Raw genomic sequence first — 12,406 nt, forward strand, 5'->3', positions numbered from 1 at the left:
CAGGTCTAGCTCTAGGAGATTCTTGCACTCGGCCAAGGCCTGGAAATAAAGCTGGTGGAAAATCTAGATACCATGGATGCAACAGTAGTCCACCTTGTTTTTCATGAAGATGAGCAGAGAATGTCACCAGAGGGATTCTTACATGCTCTCAGGTGAGAGCCAGCGCGAGAAGGATGTTCGGACGACCATGGCCGGCAACGAGCTTGGGATTTTGAGTGAGGAAGGCACGTCTGTGTGCATCCCAATTTGTCACTCTGAGACCCAGAAGAGGTGTGTCCGCAGTTTGAATCCGGGAAGTATTTTGTGCTTTAGGTATGTTAATGTCTTTGAACTTCATGTCTGAAGCATATGAGTTCTCCATGTTTTCTTTGCGGTTGTCGTGAGTGCGTGAGGTTGATGGGATAGCGCCTATATATAGAGCCTATATATAAGCGACTGGTTGCTCAAATTATAGCTAGATAGATCTCGAAATTTACTATATAGAGAAATTAGGATATGGAGAAAATGGGGCGTTTTCTTGGTTTCCTAGATAGGAAATGCTTCACTTTCCCTAGTTTCGACTTTCACTACTTCTGTGTATCCAAACTGGTGAAAGTGTATAGAGATTATTATTTTTTTTCTATGTAAGGAGCTTTTAAAAGTCCCTTGTTGTCACATGGGATACCCCATGGTCTAGGAACTCAAGGAGTTCGGTTTAGCCAGTGTGGAGCAAGATAATGAGAGTCCCTCTCACTCTTGTTGCGGAGTGCTTGCAGTTCCTCCATACACAAGTACATCTTGTACTTGTTGGATGTCGCTTTTTCGGTTATCCTTATTTGAGACATATTCCACATGTGGTGAATATGAGTCTCTAGGGCTGACACTGGCGCCTAATTCTTAATGATGTGTCGTGATGAAGTCCCTAAGTGCTGGTCGCATCCATTTACTCGACCATTTGGAGCACACCATATCAGAAACAATTTCAGTGGCCAAAAATTGTCGGGTACTCAGTACAGACTTGTTGCGATGACAAGTGCTGTGAAACCACCTTAACGGAGGGTCGTTTCTACATATAGCCAAGTATGCTAAGTTACTGGGAATGTCTCAATGTTGGTACCTAGGTGTGACTGAGCTTTCACATTCTGCTATGGTCCAACTCTTGTTGAAAGGATTTCATTTACGTACCGTGGAAAGTCTCGTCATGGAATTGCGGTTTGGATAAATTTGTGTTAAATGCATGCACACTAGGTGTTATGGGCCCTAGTGTTTAACACTGATTTATTTGGAGCGGCATGCCAATTCATGGACTTTATTCTCTCTGCACCTTTTTGCACTACATGTGCAATCTCTCCTGCAGATTTGTTATGAGTTTACACCCTGCCATACAAAGCACTAGCTCAGGATGGGCGTCTATGGTTGGATGGTCTAAACTCTAGGAGCTAATTACTCCAGTCCACCCCGCTTTCAACCTAGTTAGTTGTCTTCACTCCATATAAAATATATGGCTGGATACTCAATGATTGAGTCCTACTTAATCGACAGTCATGGAAGACTGTCTGTAAGTGGTTGGGGAAAAGAACCTCACTCTTACTGCTGCTATTCATCTCGTTTTGGATGGGAAATATACAAATATTTCTTTTGATAAAGGATCTGCTAAGAGCATACGTTAGCACAACGCATTTCTGAATAGATGATTTTATCCCTATTTTAGAATTTGCTTAAGTAAGCATTTCAACTTTGAACACCTGTTGTGGTGGGGTTGGATATTGTTTCAATAGTTTCATAAGTCGAGGACATACCAAGTGTGCTGACAAAGTATGTTGGCAAGTAACCTTCATTAGGGATGAACATGTAGTTCTATGTGTTCCAATATGTTCAAAAGTCTTACATAAGGCCACACCCTACTCTACTTCTTCGTAGCTATGAAGCCTTTTAAGATACTCACGCGAGTTGGAAATCTGGCTCTCAACTTCATGGACAGCTGCGCCAATATTTTCTTGCATTATTCCAGTACCTTCAAAAGATCTGAACACTAGTTATGCCTTTGGACAAATCTTAGTAATGGCTCCTCCTTTACAGTACTCAAGTGAGTTATAAATGGAGTTACCATTTAGACCCAAGTGCTTGCAAACGGACAACAATGTTGAAAATCAAGATGTTGCTCTTGGTTTCATTGAACCTCCTCACTGCATCACATTTGGGATACCAACACAGAAAACATCAGTCTTCTTACGAAGATATCACCACTTTTGCTTTCGAGAACGAAAACTCTTCTTTAAGGGGGGAGTAATGTCAAGACAAGGGTCCTATACCCTAAGAACTAAGATAGTCATGGACTACGGCCAAGGGTCGGGCTAAGTAGTGTGGACAAGGGATCCGTCTAAGGCAAGGGGCTAGGAGCCCGCCTATATAAAGGGAGATTGGGAGGAGGATCTCAGGTTTAGTTTCCCTAGTTCTTACACATGAGTAGTAAATACTAACATTTAGAATGCATCAACTTGTGATCTTAAGACAAATAATTTAAAAATTTCTTTAGTTGATTATGCAAGATTAAATGATGGTTTATGCAAGAGTAGAATCCTTTGATGAGTGATAGCTTAAGAGTAATTTGAGAAATTTCTAAGACTCGACGTACTAGCGTCGTGAAAAATGCTCATGCAATGGAGTACAAATGATCAACAAATTATACTCAAGATAGGGTTTAGGTGTACCTCTTGCTTCCGTGGAGAGGATTAATCACACAGCTAGAAGAGGTTTAAAGATTTGTGATTTTTCTATTGGCAAGAGGGGAGGGAGGGAATGACCTTATTTGAAATGGGAATCTTCTTTCTCAAAGAAAACTCCTTTGGTTATGATAAACTTACCATTCAAAACTCAACTCCCTCTTGAAAATTGGATATTAACTTAGTATGTCACTAAAACTTTTACACACATAATTTATGAAAAAGCAAGAGCATTTTTTTTGGAGAAATTATAATTCTTCTTTTGAAAAATAAGTTTAGTTCCAAAAACAATTCCATTACTTAGTTGCCTTTGATTTATGGAATTTACGTTTACAAGAGTAATTTAGGTAAGAGAATCAAAATAAGTTACAAATCAATAAAAGGTTTATGCAGAAGATTAAGGGATCTTTTAAGATATTAGTTTCCATTCATCATACACATTATTTACTTAGATAAAATCTCCACTCACCTATGGTTAAAGAAAGTGCTTTCTACTCTCTCTATGTCACATTTATCTTACAATCTTAAGAACTTGAAATAACAGAACTTGAAATAACGGAAATTAAAATAACGTGTTAGTGGTTAGCAATGTTGGTACAACTGAGTAATGTTGGTCCAGAATAATGGCTATAGCCTTGCTATGGAATCATACAGGTAGAGGTCAAAGCGGTGGAGTCGGTGCCAGATGCCGATAGCGGCAAGCTTGATCGTGATGTGTATGCCAGATGTGGCACTTTATAGGTCATACGACGATTTTCGGCCTCTAATGATCGAGATGTTTACTGCTGTTATGGTTGCATTGGGATTCGGAGCAACCAATGTTTGTTGCAATCGCCACTATCGAAAGCATCCGGTGGTAATGGCCGCCGCTAAGTAGTAAGATAAGTCTTTTTAAAAAAAAGATGGCCATGCTATTAAAAAAAAACGACGGTGCTGCAGGTATGGGAAATTAGGAGCGCCAAGTGTTTGAGTGCATGGAGGAGGGCCTGGTGAGGGCGCATGCAGTAGGCGGAGGAAGGCCAGGTGGTAGTTCCAGGAGGGGATTGCGACATCTGTGGGGGCTGCATGGGAAGAGTTGAAAGAGCCAAGTCAGAGGGACGCCAAGAAAAAAACGAGGCAAGTACGTCAAGGGGGGCAGGCAGACGGGGCCGCCATAGCCAGCAGGAGCTGTGTGTAGGAGACGCGACACGTGTAGGTTTCGGGTTGCATGGGGAGAAAAGAAGGAGCCAGGCAGTTCGTGAGAGCGCAGTAAAGGAGGACGGGCTGAGTGGTTGGGTCATGAGGATGAAGCCAGAGGTGTTGAGGGCTGCGCCAGTTGCATCAAAGAGGGTGGTTCGGCTGCAGGTCATGGCCATATAGAAGGAGGAGAAGAGGAGGTGAGCAAGATTACCAAGGGAGGGGGTGGCAAGGACTTCAAGTGGGGATATGAAAAGGGGGTACCATCTACAGGCAGTGGTGGCCATATCACAAAGGTGGTGAGAGAGGAACAGCGCTGAGGGGAGCTCTGAAGGGGAGGAGGGCCAGTTGCAAGCATGATGGGACTGCAGACTGCATGAGGCTGAAGGTAGAGCAGGAGGGTATTGCAAGGGACTCGAACCAACTGGATGAAGTAAGGCCATTTGGCCGCCATCTGTAGCATGCAAGGCCGTGAGCTCTTGAAGAAGGAATTAAGTGCAAGTTCACGAGGATTCCCAGCTGAAGAGGGCAGTGAAAGCCACACTATCAAAGGAGAGTTGCCGAGAGAAGAATCATGGACGGAGAGAGATTGCTTGAACTAAGCCACCAAGGGCCGCTATCATAGTCTTGGATAATGGATATGTAATACATAATTGGTTGGTGTTTTTTGCTGAGTTCCCCATCAATCTCGTTTGCGTCTCGTCTTTTTTCGTGTACCTATGGTAGCAGTGGCTCCGGGATTGTGTGTGTGTGTAGAGAGAGAGAGAGGGAGAGATTGATTGTGGTTGCAGATTGAATGTGGTTTTGTGTGCGATCGAGGCGTGCGAGGCCTCCCATTGTGCGTGTGTTTACAGATATGGGTGCATTGATGTGTGCGTCACTAAATGTGAAATGTGATTGGGTGTAGCCGAAGTTGCTCGTAAGCGAGGCTGTTCAGTGCAAGTTGCAGAAAGTGTGCGTGCGTGTATGTTTCTGAGTGGTTTGGGGTGCTAGATATCTGTTGGGCTATAGAGAGGCATCTAGTTTGTGTACTGTGTGTGTTCCCACTTCCCCCATCCCATCAGTGGTGCCCCCACTGAGGAGTTACTGATTGCTCCTTGGTGAAAGACGGTGTTGCAGTGCTACCAGTGTCAAATAGCAAGTGCTGCTAAGCAAGATGTGGTCGGGTTTTCCAACGTTTACAGGTACTGAAGATGCTGAAGTGTGGCTACAGGACTATGGTCTATTTCTGCTGGAGAGTGGCTTGTCAAAAGAAGAGGGAGTGGCCCAAGATTTTCCGCTCCTGGTTCGTGGCAAAGCAAAGGTATGGTACGATGGCTTGCAGGCTGAACAAAAACAGGATTGGAACACATTGGAGGCGGCATTCCGAAGCTGATATGTGGCCAACGTGCAGTGGAGTGAAGTGAAGCAAATGATGGACAATATAAAGCAAAGCCTTGACGGTGATTTCCGAGCATTCGTGTGGGAGTTCGATGCCATATGGAGCAAGTTGGTTAAGGTAACTATTGTAGAGAATGCAGATTTTTTGAAGATGATCAAGTTTGTGGGTTGCTTGCATGTCAAAGTGCGAGATAAAGTCGAGGTAGATGGACCGTGCACATACGAGGAGGCAGCAGCCTATGCATAGAGTAGGACGAAGAAGCTTTTAAAGAAGCAAAAGGCAAAGAAGGTTCTGGTGAGTCCATGGGTGCCAAGGCCAATTTCTAGGGAAGAGCTTCAGGTAAGCCACCCTTTTGTTGATGCACATGTGGTAGCAGCGGATAGGTGTGATGACAGAGCAGAGACGATACCATGTGGGCATATGAGGCCTCAGCAGCTGTAGAGAGGAGTCTATCGAGTACTCGGGGGGTTCACTATGTGTAAAACTACCATATCACGTGCATTCAAGACATGTTTGTAAAACCCTTTATCTGTGAAATTTTTTAGGAATATAATATACCCTTTTCTTTTAAAATATGTAAGTTTTTTTCAAATTTGAAAAAATAATGCCCTTTTGTATATATATTTCTGTAAGTTTCAAGAACTTTAAATACCCTTCTGTTACATTTTTATTAGGTGACCTCTCCGGGATCGAGTACCGCCTGATGTGCTTGACCAAGTGACTTCCGAAAAGCAAGCAGTGGAGAAGATAGATGAAGTGCCAAAGCCGGTGAGTTTTGTGGAGAAAGCCGAGGTGTATTCGAGCTATAGTAGTGCCTTGGATACGGACAGCACATGGGAAACGGAATCTCCTTTCTCAAGGTATGAGACATATGATGTTATGTATGTCGATAATGTGGTCAAAGAACAACAGGTTGTAGGCAACCCTCTCTCGTGCCTTGTGATGGTTAGACCATGTTGACTGAAGAGGAATGTCTTGATGAAGATGATTGGGGATTCGATGAGCCGGTGGTCGATATTGATGGCGACTCGCAGGTTTTGGTTGCTAAAGCTATGGTGAGGATATAGAACATGCAAGGTTGTGTGCCTGCTCCATTACCGCTTGAAGAGCCTACAGATGAGGTTTATCCAATGTTTTCTTTGGATGATCAGTTGCCACACGTTGGTGCCATGTTGTTGATGGATGTGCGGCTGAAGGTTGTTTTGTAAGTGGCGTTATGTCAGTTTGCTACAGGTTGCCTTGCTTAAAGACAATGATGTTGTGGAGAGCTCTCTAGACGATGGCTGGGAGACACAGGATGTAGGAGCTATGCAGGGTGTGCATGTTTTTTTTGGGCATGGAGATGGTCCATGTATACAACTTTTTGAAGGGTGTTGCTATGGAGGTCTATGAGATTGGTTGGCTGGCAAAGTTACAGGTATAAAGCAGGAAATACTTGCCTATGTGTTACAGACGGATGGCGATGATCAAAGCTATATTTTTTATCCTGGTGGAAGCTTCATTACAATTGGGAGAGCCTATGGCTTTCCATTTGACCCGGGTGGGCTCTACAGTAGATGAATTTCTCTATCTATCTATCTAATGCGTCTTGTACATAATCTCTATCTATCAACTGCTTATTATGCAATGCTATATTATCTACATAATGCTATTTTTGAGCATGAATGCTCAATGAGGGGTTGGACAATGATGGTACAGCTAAAGATGGTCGACCTATGGAAGTGCAAGAGGTCTAGGCATGGCAGTTCGCAGGCAGATGACGAGAGCATTGGGAAGGTCTTTGATGCAGTTAGGGGTCAGGTGCATAGAGATGGGGCACTTGCTAGTGCATAGTTTAGGTTTTTATGTAGTGTTCAAGATGCTTACCAATAGCATTACATGTTTTTAGCTTATATGGATATCTTTTGTGATGGTTCAAGTGACACTCATAAATCTAAAAGAAATAGGATCTATGTAATGTTGTACAGTCTCTTATGTTCAAACCATACCATATTATGGTTATAAAACCATACAAAAGGTACCTGATTGCCCTTGGGCCATTGGGTTGTCCCAATATAGAGCCTCTACAAATGCAATTATGTCACCAATGGACTTGGATTCATTAAGTAATCTTTGTTTGTAGTATATAAGGATGTTAAAGGGCACCTTGGCCACCCTATGGCCATAAGTCCATATGGTTTTCTAGCTACCATATAAGGAACCCTTTGGCAAGTGCTATGATCTATGAAACATTGAGTAAATGTATCGAGGGGTTGTGGTGAGATCACCTAAATGTATCCTATGGCCCAAATGCTATAAATTTCTTCTAGTTTCTCTGTAAGTTACTCCATGCAAACCCTATAAACATAAGGTGGTACATATATATAAAGAATTCTAAAATGTTAGGACTATCAAACTTCCTCTCTTTTGATATCTACAAGAAATCCTTTAATTTTGGTCCTAATTCCATGAAAGACATATTTTAGACTTTCACAGATTCTTCAAGATACCTACAAAGAGCACCCTATGGCCTAAGGGCCATAGGATAAAATGGCATTGTGGGTTTCATCGACTACAAACCTATTATCAACACCCTTGTATAAAAAAATATAGAGGAAACCTTATGGCCCTTGGTCCTTAGAGTACCAATATATAGATACATAAAAATAAGGCTACAATCTCTTAGGATCAAAACAAAGCATGTTATGTTCATAAAAATCATATAGAGGGCACCCTATGGTTCCACGGCCAAAGGGTGTCAATATGGATTCTCTAGAAGGACACCTAGTCCACCAATTACCCTTGGAGACATTGGATACTCCTCATATGTATTACATTATTCTTTTAGTGGGAACCTTGGCCATCATATGGAATAATGAAAATAGAGCTCTAACTAACATAGAATGCAACCTTTTTGCTTAGGATCTACCTAAGACTAACTAAACAGGCAAAGGAGTTTTTGTGAGATTACTAAAATATATCATATAGCCCAAATGCTATAGATTACTTCTTTTTTTTGATAAAGTACTCCATAAATGTCCTATGGCCATAGGGCCATATAGTGGTACATGCAAAAACCACCCTATGGACTTAGAGCACTAGGGTGCTGTATGTAAGAAGTACCTTACAATCTTGAGGTTATAGAGTTCTCTTTGTTTTTTACCTTAGAAAATTGCCCTACAATTATGAGGTTGTAGAGTTCTCCATACATGTCCTATGGCCTTAGGGCCATAGGGTGGCACATGCAAAAAGTACCCTACAATCTTGAGGATATAGAGTTCCCTCTATTTTTAACCTACAAAAAACCCTATCCCTATGGCCCTATCTTTGACCTATGGTGGCACATGAAAAACGTACCCTACAACCTTGAGGTTATAGAGTTTCCTCTATTTTTAACCTATAAAATTCTATCCCTGTGGCCCTAAATTGATAGATATACATATTTTAGGCTCTCATAGTCTTAAGGATATCAAAAAAGAGCCATAGGATAAAATATAGATCTCTTCAAGAAATTTATTATCAACACTATGTGATCTAGGGGAAACCCTATGGCCCTTGAGCCACACGCTACAAACATAGAGGTGCATCCTATAGTGAGAACCCCTATGGCCCTAGTGCCATATTCTCAAATATTAAATTTTTCGTTTGGATACTCTCTAATTTTGTTCTAGGAGTGTGAAAAAAAAATCCATTTGAGTTGTAACCTAACAATAAGTGTTCTTTAAAACTTGTAGTTCTTCAACAAGATATTGCGGCTGAGAATGTTTCACCTGAGATTGTTGGTACAACAAATTTTCTATCTATTGAACCTTTTGAGAAAGAGTCTATGGATCTTCATAGAAATCAAAGAGTTCTTGAAGGAGTTGACAAAAATTTACAACTTCCTGAAGGCAAACAATTGTAGCCATTGGAAATGAATTTGAAAAGTGATTATATAGAGGTAGAAGGTGATGCAAGTTCCAAAACATGTGTAAGATCAAAAGAAGAATCAATCCATAATACTTTAGTAACTCAAAATATGGGAACTGGAGTGCATGGTGATTTGGCCCTTTCATCCCACTGACAAACCAATGCTAACTATAATAGTGAGATTGTGTGGATTTCTTTTGAGATGATGCTAGAAAAATTCCAAAAAAATAAAGATCTTAAATTTTGAACATGAGTATATATTGTTCTACGATCAGGATACATTATGTTTTTAAAGACTCTACTTAGAAATTTCAGTGTAGGGATATGGTCAGCAGCAACTAATGATACACTTGTTATAGATATCATCAAGATTATATAGAGGAGTCTAGAGAAAAGTTTATTTTTTATTATTTGGGGACAAGACAAATTTTAATCATGTGAAGAATCAAGAATCACTTTCCCAGATAATCCAGAAGTTGAACCACTTTTCAAACCGTTGGCTATTGCATCAACAAAATTTGGGATTGGTATAAAAAGAATGCTTCTAGTAAACAATGCACCATTAAAGGGATGCGTTAATCCTACATTGAATTGTATTTTTTAGCCATCATTCAATGTTGATGAGAAGGATACTATCCTCCTTGGATTCCAACAATGTGGGTAAGCAAGGAGCTCCTCGCTCAGGAGAACGGCCAATTGTATGCACCATGCCAGATGACACCAAATGAAAGATTATCCTTAATAATAGTTGGGTCTATTTGAGGGATAAAAAATGTTATTTACATGAAGATCACACTATTAAGAAACAAAACATGCATCGCAAAGCATATGAGGAAAAGAATAATAAAAACAAGGAGATCTCTCACGAAGAAAATGTGCCCAAGGAGGAGGTAAGTCTCTTGAGCAAATAGGGATGCACGACCTACAAGACCGAGTTACAATTGGAAATATTCTTTTGTAATTGCAATGGATACCCATGGAATGTGGGGGTCGGCATTGATGAACTAACAAGAAAAGCCAATGTTGTACTTCTTGTTGAAACTTGGGAGCATGATACACAAAGGATTAATGGCTTGGAGGATTACAATGTACATTCATTGATGTGGTCAAAGAATCTCAAGAAATGAAGAGGGCAAGGAGGGGTAGCATGTATGGTTAAGAAAGGATTGGAAGATTTTGTATCAATTGTGAAAGATGACAAGTGCAAACGTTATGTATGGCTGAACATTATGATACCAAAAAGAGTACCCATTTTTGTAACCATTTGCTACACTCCTCATAATGTTTCCCCCTTTTATGCTTACATGGATAGAGATCAGCCATTTTTTGATTTAGAAGAGGACATTGCTTATTTCAAAGGCAAAGGTGATGTTATTTTATTTGGGGATATGAATGCTCGCACAAATACTCAACAATTTGATATGCCATACATTTCAAGGGCGCTGGAGGAAGTTCACATGTATGATCGTACTTCAATGGATGAGAAAGAGTCGGATCACTATGGAAAGTTACTTTTACACATGTGTAATAGCACGGGTATGCTCATAGCCAATGGTGTATCTTTGTGGAATGTAACCAATGGATTTACATGTAGAAAACATAATGGAGATACTGTGATTGACTATATGCTACTCTCCAAAGTCATCATATATTGCATAAAGAGTTTTATGTTTGGCCAATGGACCTCAAAATGGGACCATCGAACCTTATGTATTGACCTTGCATGTGGAGAAGCAACTAAGCATGATCATCTCAACTAAAGGGAAGAGAAGTTATCACCATGTATGAATTTCAAACAGGCACTAATGTATATTGAAATTCTTGAGAAAAAACTATGGATGACAAAGCTTCAATATGACGCACCTTTGTAAACTAAATGGGAAGCTTTCTAGAAAGTTATTTGTTCTTGTGTCAAAGAATTCTTTTCCACAAAGAATCTCCATGGTATCAACAAAGATAGATCACAAAAAATGTGGTTTGATAAAGAGATTCAAGATGCTCAAACGTCCTTGATAAAGCTTGACAACTATCAAAGTCATTTGCATACATACAAGGCATTGATTCAAAAGAAGATAAGAATATGGGAAGTAGAGCAACAACTTTTTCAAGTCCAAGAAAAGACACGTGCATGTCGAAGATTTTGGCGAAACTTGAGGGGCAAGCGGGTTGAGATTTTTGGTAACTTGAGTCTTGTGGATATATACACACATTGTAAGCAACTATACGAGCAACCAAATGTTGAAAAAATGTCATTTTATGGTTCACTCCCATGTATGCCCTCTTCTTTTACTATTGAGGATGTATGCGATGAGCTTGAAAAGTTGGCCACTCGCAAAGTGGGAGACCTTCAAGGTATCAAGCAAGAGATGATCAAATGGATGGGAGATTTTACACATGAGTGGATGTGTGATATGTTCAACCTTGCACTTCAACATGGTATGCCTTATGATTGGAGTGCTAAGTGGGTCAAGCCTTTGCATAAAAGAGGGGATGTAAAGAATGTAAACAACTACCGGACTATAATGATTGGCTCTCTTATGGTGGCGAAGTTATTTGGGTGCATAATGGAGATGAAATTGAGTGATTGAGTTGAAGAGAATGACAAGCATGCAAGAGGACAAGCGGGTTTTTGTCGATGCCATAGCACCATTGATCATCTTGTCACTCTTTGTGTTCTTACGGAGGAAAGTCGATTGAAAGGTAAGCGATTTTATTGTTGTTTTGTGGACTTTAAAAGAGCCTTTGATATGTTTCAATGTAACAATTTGTGGATGAATTAACTTCAAGTGCTAAGTGAGTTTATTCTTGCGGTTTCTCGAATCTATGAAAAGGTGATGTGTCAATTGCGTATGGAAAGAGGAATTTAAGTTTTTGTAAGCACTATTGGGGTTAAACAAGGATTTGCGTTGTCACCGACTCTCTTTCGTTCAGTTGTAATGAATGGAACTTGAATTTATGCAAGAAGAAGGCATTGAAGAGGTCACTATTTGCAATGCAGTAATCATGCTTTTTTTGTATGCGGTTGATGTAGTGCTTCTAGCACACACTTTAGAAGATGCACAAAAGATTATGGTTGTCCTTGATAACTTTTTCTTGCATAGTGGGCTGATTGTGACTAAATCCAAAATAAAGGTTATGCTTGTGAAAACCAACCATAAGGAGAAGCCATGCATTGTGTACAACAATGAGACACTTGTAGTTTTTGAGAGCTTTAAGTACCTTGGCCTTGATGTTCCGTACAATCACAAGTGGCAAGAAT

At 40.5% G+C, this 12,406-nt stretch overlaps 1 protein-coding gene across 6 annotated transcripts; it reads left to right on the forward strand.

The window, feature by feature from the left end:
* The first annotated feature begins 3,706 nt into the window (after positions 1-3,706).
* Positions 3,707-7,526, forward strand: LOC147427080 (uncharacterized). 6 transcript variants are annotated; one of them, XM_086499120.1, is made up of 8 exons: positions 3,707-4,046; positions 4,156-4,311; positions 5,092-5,181; positions 5,272-5,376; positions 5,934-5,952; positions 6,090-6,119; positions 6,244-6,314; positions 6,411-7,526. In XM_086499120.1, the coding sequence occupies exons 1-8, from the start codon at positions 3,768-3,770 to the stop codon at positions 6,465-6,467; spliced, it is 807 nt and encodes a 268-aa protein (XP_086355246.1). In that variant the 5' UTR covers positions 3,707-3,767; the 3' UTR covers positions 6,468-7,526. The 6 variants fall into 6 exon arrangements, 1 of the variants encoding a protein (XP_086355246.1); XR_015186288.1 differs by lacking the exons at positions 3,707-4,046; positions 4,156-4,311; positions 6,411-7,526 and adding an exon at positions 4,346-4,534 and having other exon boundaries at positions 5,063-5,376; positions 5,934-6,334; XR_015186289.1 differs by lacking the exons at positions 3,707-4,046; positions 4,156-4,311; positions 6,411-7,526 and adding an exon at positions 4,346-4,534 and having other exon boundaries at positions 5,092-5,376; positions 5,934-6,334.
* The last annotated feature ends 4,880 nt before the right edge of the window (positions 7,527-12,406 follow it).

Source organism: Adiantum capillus-veneris, chromosome 24 (genome assembly GCF_014529385.1).
Source record: "Adiantum capillus-veneris isolate H3 chromosome 24, ASM1452938v2, whole genome shotgun sequence".
Classification (NCBI taxonomy): domain Eukaryota; kingdom Viridiplantae; phylum Streptophyta; class Polypodiopsida; order Polypodiales; family Pteridaceae; genus Adiantum; species Adiantum capillus-veneris.

Bases quoted from the DNA above. Each gene is read 5' to 3' on its own strand.
- LOC147427080 (XM_086499120.1), top strand. From the start codon at position 3,768: ATGGGAAGAGTTGAAAGAGCCAAGTCAGAGGGACGCCAAGAAAAAAAC. The intron at 4,047-4,155 runs GTCATGGCCATA...ATCTACAGGCAG, and splicing joins AGAGGGTGGTTCGGCTGCAG to TGGTGGCCATATCACAAAGG. The intron at 5,182-5,271 runs GTATGGTACGAT...GCCAACGTGCAG, and splicing joins TGGTTCGTGGCAAAGCAAAG to TGGAGTGAAGTGAAGCAAAT.